We start from the raw sequence: 10,532 nt of genomic DNA on the forward strand, positions 1-10,532 counted from the left end.
CCATGCAGTTTTTATCACAATTGCTCTGTCGTACACCTTGAGGTCTGGGATGAGGATTCCACCAGAGGTTCTTTTATTGTTGAGAATAGGTTTTGCTATCCTAGGTTTTTTGTTATTCCAGATGAATTTGCAAATTTCCCTTTCTAACTCTGAAGAATTGGGTTGGAATTTTGATGGGAATTGCATTTAATCTGTAGATTGCTTTTGGCAAGACAGCCATTTTTACTATATTAATCCTGCCAATTCATGAGCATGGGAGATTTTTCCATCTTCTGAGATCTTTGATTTCTTTCTTCAGAGACTTGATGTTCTTGTCATACAGATCTTTCACTTCCTTAGTTAGAGTAACACAAGGTATTTTATATTATTTGTGACTATTGTGAAGGGTGTTGTTTCCCTATTTTGTTTCGTGGCCTGTTTATCCTTTGTGTAGAGAAAGGCCACTGATTTGTTTGAGTTAATTTTATATCCAGCTACTTTGCTGAAGTTGATTATTAGGTTACAAAGTTCCCTGGTGGAATTTTCATGATCACTTAAGTATACTATCATATCATCTGCAAACAGTGATGTTTTGACTTCTTTCTTTCCAATTTGTATCCTTTGATCTCCTTTTGTTGTCTAGTTGCTCTGGCTAGGACTTTAAGTACTATATTGAATAGGTGGGAAGAGAGTGGGCAGCCTTACCTAGTCCCTGATTTTTGTGGAATTGCTTCAAGTTTCTCTGCATTTGGTGTGATGTTGGCTAGTGGTTTGCTGTAATATTGCTTCTATTATGTTTAGGTATTGGCCTTGAACTCCTGATTTTTCCAAGAATTTTATCATGAACGGGTGTTGGATTATGTCAAATGCATTCTTAGCTTCTAATGAGATGGTTATGTGGCTTTTGTCTTTGAATTTGTTTATATAGTGGATTACATTGATGGGGTTCAATATATTGAACCATCCCTGCATCCCTGGGATGAAGCCTACCTAATCTTGATGGATGATTGTTTTGATGTGTTTGGATTCTGGTTGCAAGAATTTTATTGATTATTTTTGCATCAATATTCATAAAGCAGTTGGTCTGAAGTTCTCTTTCTTTGTTGGGTCTTTGTGTGGTTTAGGTATCACAGTAAGTGTGGCTTCATAGAACAAATTGCATAGAGTATCTTCTATTTCTATGTTGTGGAATAGTTTGAGGAGAATTGGAATTACATCTTTGAAGGTCTGATAGAATTCAGCACTAAACCTATCTGGTCCTGGGCTTTTATTTGGTTTGGAGACTATGACTGTTTCTATTTCTTTAGGGGATATGGGATTGTTTATATCATTAATCTGATCCTGATTTAACTTTGGCACTTTGTATGTGTCTAGAAAATTGTCCATTTCTTCCAGGTTTTCCAATTTTGTTGAGTATAGGCTTTTGTAGTAGCATCTGATGATTTTTGGATTCCCTCAGGTTCTTTTGTTATGTCTCCCTTTTCATTTCTGATTTTGTTAATTAGGATACTGTCCCTGTACCATCTAGTTAGTCTGGCTAAGGGTTTATCTATTTTTGTGATTTTCTCAAAACAAAAACAAAAAACAGCTCCTGGATTGGTTAATTCTTTGTATAGTTCTTTTTGTTTCCACTTGGTTGATTTCAGCCCCGAGTTTGATTAATTCCTGCCAACTACTCCTTTGGTTGAATTTGCTTCCTTTTTGTTCTAGAGCTTTGGTTGTGCTGTCAAGCTGCTAGTATATGCTCTCTCCAATTTTTTTTTTGGAGGCACTTATACCTATGAGTTATAATCTTAGATCTGCTTTCATTGTGTCCCATAAGTTTGGATATGTCGTGGCTTCAATTTCATCAAACTTTAAAAAGTCTTTCAATTTTTTCCTTATTTCTTCCTGGACCAAGTTATCATTGAGTAGAGTGTTGTTCAGCTTCCACGTGTATGTGGGCTTTCTATTATTTATGTTGTTATTGAAGATCAGCCTTAGTCTGTGGTGATCTGAAAGGATGCACAGGATTATTATTATTTTTGTATCTGTTGAGGCCTGTTTTATGACCGATTATATGCTCTATTTTGGAGAAGATACCATAAGGTTCTGAGAAGTTATATTCTTTTGTTTTAGGATAAAATGTTCTATAGATAACTGCTAAATCCATTTGATTCATAACTTCTGTTAGTTTCTCTGTGTCTCTGTTTAGTTTCTGATTCCAGGATCTGTCTATTGATGAGAATAGGGTGTTGAAGTCTCCCACTAGTATTGTGTGTTGCAATGTGTTCTTTGAGCTTTAGTAAAATTTCTTTAATGAATGTGGATGTCCTTGCATTTGGAACATAGATGTTCAGAATTGAGAGTTCATCTTGGTAGATTTTTACCTTTGATGAGTATGAAGTATCCCTCCTTATCTTTTTTGATAAATTTAGTTTGAAAGACTATTTTATTCAATATTAGAATGGCTACTCCAGCTTGTTTCTTTGGACCATTTGCTTGGAAAATTATTTCCCAGCCTTTTACTCTGAGGTAGTGTCTGTCTTTGTCACTGAGTTGGGTTTCTTGTAAGCAGCAAAATGTTGGGTCCTGTTTACATAGCCAGCCTATTAGTCTGTGTCTTTTTATTGGAGAATTAAGTCCATTGATATTAAGAGATATTAAGGAAGTCATTGCTGCTTCCTGTTGTTTTTGTTGTTAGAGTTGGAATTCTGTTCATGTGGCTATCTTCTTTTAGGTTTTTTGAAAGATTACTTTCTTGCTTTTTCTAGGGTGTAGTTTCCCTCCTTGTGTTGGAGTTTTCCCTTTTTCCCTTTATTTCCTTTGAACGGCTGGATTTGTGGAAAGATATTGTATAAATTTGGTTTTGTCATGGAAGAGCTTGGTTTCCCCATGTATAGTAATTGAGAGTTTTACTGGGTATAGTAGCCTGGGCTGGCATTTGTTTTCTCTTAGGACCTGTGTTTTATCTGCCCAGGACTTTCATAGTCTGTGGCATGAATTCTTTTGTAATAATGATAGGTCTGCTCTTATATGTTACTTGACCTTTTACCCTTACTTCTTTTTTTTTTTTTTTTTTTTGGTTTTTTCGAGACAGGGTTTCTCTGTATAGCNCTGGCTGTCCTGGAACTCACTTGGTAGACCAGGCTAGCCTCGAACTCAGAAATCCACCTGCCTCTGCCTCCTGAGTGCTGGGATTAAAGGCCTGCGCCACCAGGCCCGGCTACCCTTACTTCTTTTTAATATTCTTTGTTTTGTGCATTTGTTGTTTTGATTATTATGTGAAGGGAGGAATTTCTTTTCTGGTCCANACTATTTGGAGTTCTGTAGGCTTCTTTTGTGTTCACGGGCATCCCTTTCTTTAGGTTGGGGAAGTCTTCTTCTATAATTTTGTTGAAGTTATTTACTGGCCTTTTAAATTGGGAATCTTCACTCTATTATATACCTATTATCCTTAGGTTTGGTCTTCTCATTGTGTCCTTTATTGCCTGGATGTTTTGGGTTAGGAGCCTTTTGCATTTTGCATTTTCTTTGATTGCTGTGTCAATGTTTTCTATGGTATCTTTTACACCTGAGATTCTCTCTTCTATCTCTTGTATTCTGTTGGTGATGCTTGCATTTATGGATCCTGACTTCTTTCTTAGGTTTTCTATCTCCAGAGTTGTCTCCCTTTGTGATTTCTTTATTGTTTCTCCTTCCATTTTTAGATCCTGGATAGTTTTGTTCAATTCCTTCACCTGTTTGGATGTGTTTTCCTGTAATTCTTTAAGGGATTTTGTGTTTCCTCTTTAAGGGCTTCTACCACTTTAGCTGTGTTCTCCTGTATTTCTTTTTTTAAAAAATTATTTTATTAGATATTTTCTTCATTTAAATTTTCAAATGCTATCCCGAATGTCCCCTATATACTCCCACCCTACTCCCCTGTCCACTCACTCCCACTTCTTGGCCCTGGCATTCCCCTTTATGGGGCATATAANNTTTGCAAGACCAAGGGGTCTCTCTTCCCAACGATGGCTGACTAGGCCATCTTCTGCTATATATACAGCTAGAGACATGAACTCTGGGGATACTGATTAGTTCATATTGTTGGGAGTTATTTATGCCCTGTTAATCCTCCGTCATTAACATGAGAAGTGACTTTGGATCCATATATTGCCTTTCTGGTGTGATGGTTCATTCAGTACTTGCTATGGTGGGATTGTTGGGTTCTGATGATGCCAAGTAACCTTGATTTCTGCTCCTTCTGTTTTTAAGCTTGCCTCCTACCATCTGATTCCCTCAAGAGCTCCCTGTCCTTGATATATCTGATTCGAGCCTGTTCTTTCTGTAATCCCAGTTGAGTCAGAACTCTTCAGAGTTCAGCTTTCTCTGTGATCTTGAGATTCTGGGTGTGTCAGAGTTCATTTCAGTCAAGCTTCCTCTGAGACCCTGAGATCCTGGTGTGACCAAGCTCCTGGGATCCCAAGATCCTGGGTGTGTTAGAGGGCCTGGAAGTGGTACCTCTTCTGGGGTTGTCCACTGTGTTTGAAACCAACATAGACCAGTGCTGATTCAAAGGACCCCAAGCCACTCTTTGGGTTGGATTCCTGTGTTCCTGCTCCTGCTGGCCCTAGGCACTCCAGGCTGTGTTGACACAGATGTTTTATTCCGTTCACTAATGATTCTAAGATACTGGGTGTGCTAGGGGGGCTGGGTAGTGGAGAGACCTCTTGGGACTGTGGGGCTTTCCGCCAAGTTTGTGCCCAAGGTGACCTGGTGCTGGTGCCAACCCTGAGTCACTGAGACATTTTTTCATTTGAGCTAGTTACTGGGATGTTTCCATATTGAGGAAGCAGCCAATCAAGTTATCTGTCCTGTTAGATTTTCTTGAAATTTTCAAGATCTTTAGGGGGTCTTCCCCTGTCATATCTGACCCATATCACTTTGGAAGGGGTCCAAAGCCTTTTCTCCTTTCCTGTCAACACAAATGAAAAGCCTCTCTCCAAAATAGAATTTTCTTGGTCAAGTAACCAGAAATCATTAAAAGAATTCCTAGAGGAATTTTAATATAACCATCAAGCATATATCCCACATCTTGATAATTAAAGAAATTCAAAGCAATAAAACAATCTAAATAAATATTAATCATTGAGACAGTGCTTCTTCACCTCCTCCTGCTTTTCAACCTATAATTTAACATCAAAAGCCTCAATATTTACTACATATATAAAATATTTATACATAAATTTATACTTAAATCCTCCCTACTATGAAGATTAATATCTCTATTATGTAGATTAATATGTACATTAATATGTAGATTAATATCTACATATTGTAGTATGCCTCTTTCTCTTTATATAATTTCTCTTTATATAATTTTCAAGGCCTAAGTTTCTACTGTTTGAGATAGGCGATAGAGTTCCCTGCTTTTCAATCAAAATTTTAAGGATCGAAAGCCTCAATATTTATTATCATATCTACTTATTGTATAAGGCTATTTCCAGGCTCTATTTTTGTCATATCAGGCTAAACAGTCCCAGAAATCCCATGTGAAGCATATTCATGTAAGGTAAAAATTTAAGTTTGACCCCCTAGACCAAGGTGAAACCAAGGAAAAAACAATCGTGTGATTACCAGGTGTTTCTCCTTGTGACTTTCCACGCCCCTTGTGACTCTTCACTGGTATTTTCGGTATTTTCAAATGACACCCTCTCTACCCCCCTTGGGTTGTGTCTTTTTCCTTTAAATACCCCTTCGCCCAGCGACTCGGGGTCGGGTTGAACTCCTCTACCCCTGTGTGGGATATGTGTCGACCCCAGTGCACTGGTTCCTATCAATAAACCTCGTGTAATTACAAGTACAATTTCTTGTGAGTTCCTGGATGTCGCAAAATCCCGAGTAAGGGGCTCCCCACTACGAAGTCTTTTATTTGGTGCATTGGATGGGAAGTGTGACCCCCCCCCCTCCCCAGAGCTCCCAAGCACCCTTGGAGGTGAGACTCTATCTGTCTTTGTCTCTCAGTTCGTCTGTCTAAATTCTGCCTATGAAGCACCTCTGTCTAGTTTTGGTTTTGGCTCTGGTATTCTCTCTGGTATATTGTCTGCTTTGGGGGATGCCCCAACCCTAGAGGGACCATTGTCCCGTCTGGAGGCTGGGAGTTAAGCGGTTGACCCTCATTTTTGAGGAGGGATTGCCTGCCCTCACTATCATCTAGAAGTTTTTCCTGGCTCTGCTCGTCCAAGTGGAAGTGGACAGCAGTTCATTTGTGACTTGTTCTGATCTGTGTGTCTTTTTTTTTTTAATGTGTGTGTGACCTGAACGATGAGACAGACTGTGACGACCGCCCTTGACCAGTGAATTGAAGTTAGGGGTTGAGCACACAACTTGTTACTTGAGATTAAGGACCATGGCAGACTTTTTGCTCCTTGGAGTGGCTGATGTTTGATGTCGGCTGGTCACTAGAGGGCACCCTTGATTTAACCATCATTTTAAAAATTAAAGTCATTATCTTTCAGGAAGGACCGGGATCCCATCCTGATCAACAACCATACATTACAGTGTGACAAGATTTGGTTCAGAACACCCCCCCCCCACCTTGGATCAATCCCTGGGTGTGCGGACAAAAGCCAGGCTCCCAAGCCCTGGCTCTTCAAGAATCGTCAGAAAACAAATTGATTATTTCCTGCCTTCTACTCCTCTTAGGTGAATTCGCTTCCTTTAGTTCTAGGGTTTCTAGTTGTTCTGTCAGGTTAATAGTCTGTGCTCTCTCTTGTTTCTTTTTGGAGACACCCAGGGCTATGAATTTTCCTCTTAGGACTGCCTTCATTGTGTCCCATAAGTTTGGGTATGTTGTGGCTTCATTTTCGTTGAACTCTAGAAAGTCTTTAATTTCTTTCTTTATTTCATCCTTGACCAAGTTGTCATTGAGAAGAGTGTTGTTCAGTTTCCACGCGTATGTTGGCTTTCTATAGTTTATGCTGTTATTGAAGATTAGCCTTAGTCCGTGGTGATCTGATAGAATGCATGGGATGATTTCAATATTTTTGTATCTATGGAGGCCTGTTTTGTGACCAATTATATGGTCAATTTTGGAGGAGGTACCATGTGGGGCTGAGAAGAAGGTGTATCCTTTTCTTTTAGGATAAAATGTTCTGTAAATATCTATTAACTCCATTTGTTTCATAACTTCTGTTAGTGTCCACGTGTCTCCTGAAATGAAGCCTCCAGCTCACGGCTGCTCCTCCCGAGATTGAGGAGCCTCCTGAGTGACCAAGCCCTCCACCTCCTCCCTATCCTCAGCCCCAAACCCTGCCACCAGAAAACCCTGATCGCGCACCCTTTTCAGAGAAACCTGCCAGCCTGACAGGATTGGTAGAGTCTTTGATGTTTTCCCACCAACCCACCCGAAACGATTGTCAGCAGCTTTTATAGGTCTTCTCTTCACTACAGAAGAGAAAGAGTTTGTTGGATGCCAGGGGGAAAAAAAAGAAAGAAATGACAGGTTTTCTCTTTAACTGACCTGATTAGGACTTCAACAGGGCAGCAGGAAGGGAGTGGCTGACAGTCTTCCAGTGGGCTCTGAAAGGGGCCACTAGATGCCCCACCAATTTGGCTAAGGTAAGGTAAGTTCTTCAAAACGAGTGGATGAGTCATTAATAGAGCTGAATTATCTCTCCCAGGTCACCTGACAAGGCACTGCATGAGAAAACAATCAGCTGACATGTTTATAGAGATCATTCTGTGCTTCAAACAGTTCCATGTTTGGTGAGTAGGAATAGAGCATGTTCTTTCACACTTAGGGTCCTCTGAAACAGGTACAGAACTGACTGTCCATATGTTCTAGAATAGGGCATTGGAGCACTGAGTGCTTAAGATCACCCTCTGAGGAAATGGCAGTTGGTAGAATTAGATTCAGAGTCCAATTTGGTAATCATTTTTTTCTGGATACTTATTGAGAATACTTGGCCTGGCAAGGCAGTATTGGCACATGTCATTTATCAACCACTTGTAAGGAAGGAAGGTCTTTGGTTTAGAGGCCATCCTGGTCTACAGAATGAGTTCTAGGACAGCCAGGGCTACACAGAGAAATGTTGTTTGAGAAACAGTGGGGTGAACAAAGGGGAGAGAAGGAAGAGGAAAATGGGGTATGGAGGGCGGGAATCACAGACACACACACACACACACACACACACACACACACACACACAAACACGAGAGAGAGAGAGAGAGAGAGAGAGAGAGAGAGAGAGAGAGAGAGAGAGAGANAGAGAGAGAGAGAGAGAGAGAGAGAGAGAGAGAGAGAGAGAGAGAGAGAGAGCACAGAGATGGACGGGGGAGAGAGAGAAGAGATGGAGAATGAATATTTGGCCAGGAAGTAAGGAGCAGAATAAAGCAGACACTGAAATAAAATGACCCTGTGCAGTAGAACCCATGGGCACACAGTCCTCCAGGAGGAAAAATTTCTAGTTTTGTGCAATCTTCTCTATTCCAATTCACCAGATATGTAAAGTTATTGGGTATCTGACAATTAAGTGAGATGCAGCTTTTGCCCCAGAATAAACTAAACCTATGGAGCAGGAGTGGGAATGATTCTCAGAACTCATAGAACTAGTTATTGTACAAGACAGTTTATATTTGGAGGTAGCCCCACAATGGTGCACAAAATTCAGTCTCGATTGGAAAGCATTAGGACAGTGGGGACAGTGGGGACAGTGGGGAACAGTGGTGATATCTTTGAGGTAGTGTGAACTGGACCTGAATTGGTAACATGTAATCAGGATGATGCAAAATCTTGTTGCCAGGTTGGTGATGGTTGGAATTTGTGAACAATGCCATGTTATGTAATGAAGAGTTTTCTCTTTTCTCCTCAGTTTGTTGCTACTTGCTTCCTACACATATACAATGAATAAAGCCAACTTACTCCACACTGACACAAACCTGAAAAATCACCTTGTTCTCTGAAGTAAGTGTTGGGATCTCAGCTAACAGTATCCTCTTTTTTGCCCGCCTCTGCAAGCTCCTTGGTGAGAACAGGCCTAAGCCCATTGATCTCTACACTGCTTTCTTGCCCCTAACCCACCTAATGCTGCTTATAACTATGGGACTCATAGCTGTGGACATGTTTATGCCTTGGGAGAGATGGGATTCTACCACATGCCAATCACTTATCTATTTGCACAGGTTTCTGAGGGGCCTCACCCTTTCTGCTACCTGTCTACCGAATGTCCTTTGGACCATCACGCTTAGTCCTAGAAGCTCCTGTTTAACAAAGTTTAAACATAAATCTTTCCATCACATCTCAGGTGTCTTTCTTTTCCTCTGTGTTCTCTATATGTCTTTTAACAGTCACCTCTTCATATCAATTATTGCTTCCCCTAATTTGACCTCAGAGAATTTTATGTATGTTACTCAGTCCTGCTCACTTCTACCTCTGAGTTACTCCAGAAAAAGCATGTTTTCCATTCCCATGGCCATCAGGGAAGCCTTTCTTATCAGTATCATGGCCCTGTCCAGTGGGTGCATGGTGGCTCTCCTATGGAGGCACAAGAAGCAAGCCCGGCACCTTCACAGCACCAGCCTTTCTTCAAAAGCATCCCCAGAGCAAAGGGCCACCAGGACCATCCTTCTGCTCATGAGCTTCTTTGTGATTCTCTACATTTTGGACTCTGTTATCTTTTGCTCAAGAATGAAGTTCAAGGATGGCTCAATATTCTACTGTGTCCAAATTATTGTGTCCCATAGCTATGCCACAGTCAGCCCTTTTATTTGCACTGAAAATCATATAGCTAATTTTTTGAAGTCAATGTGTGGCAGAATAGTAAATATTTGATTGTTCATTGATGGTTATGGAGCCAGAATATAATCCATTATGCTGTCATCAGGTCTATGGATCATGAGATGGTGCGAACATTCTGTGGCTTAAATTGATAAATAAAATTATCTTTTTTTCTGTTAAATCTGTTTACTTTGTGCATTGATAACAATTATACATATATAAAGTTAAACCACATACTGTCTTAGATATGCAGTTTCTCTCTCTAGTGTGCTTTCAAAGGAGATTTGTGAGATGGCTCTTAATCTCTTAATATCTAACTTTGTGTGTGTGTGTGTGTGAGAGAGAGAGAGAGAGAGGGGGAGGAGGAGAAATTGGGTGCTCATGCTTATGGATGTCACAGGTATTAGTCTGAAGCTCCATCACTAGGCACTTGTAGGCCACCCAGTGTATGTGTGATGGTAAATGATCTTGAGTCTTCTAAGGAGTAGCATACTTACATGCTGAGCCACCTCTCTGGCACATGCCATGACTTTAACTATGTGATAGCTATGACATTCCAATCATCCAGTTGCCTCAGTTTTTATATTTGTTAAAATATGTAAGGAAACATTGATTTGAGAGTTGAATATGACATGATCTAGTGAACACACACATGCAGTCAAAACTATATGCAGAGAATTATACTGTCATTTGCACAATGATGCTCACATAGCCAGATTTAAAATCATGAAGGGTAGGAATTGCTACTGCCTGACAGTGTTAGGATGTGGGATCATATCAGGGTCTCCCCATGCTAAAGGATGGTAGACATAGT

The 10,532-nt window shown here is 40.3% G+C and overlaps 1 protein-coding gene across 1 annotated transcript; it reads left to right on the forward strand.

The window, feature by feature from the left end:
• Positions 1-8,844: 8,844 nt before the first annotated feature.
• Positions 8,845-9,772, forward strand: LOC110315213 (vomeronasal type-1 receptor 53-like). Its single transcript, XM_021189324.1, is given in 2 exon segments — positions 8,845-8,883; positions 8,885-9,772. Coding segments are annotated over 2 exon segments (927 nt in total).
• Positions 9,773-10,532: the final 760 nt, after the last annotated feature.

Source organism: Mus pahari, unplaced genomic scaffold (genome assembly GCF_900095145.1).
Source record: "Mus pahari unplaced genomic scaffold, PAHARI_EIJ_v1.1 scaffold_13437_1, whole genome shotgun sequence".
Classification (NCBI taxonomy): Eukaryota; Metazoa; Chordata; class Mammalia; order Rodentia; family Muridae; genus Mus; species Mus pahari.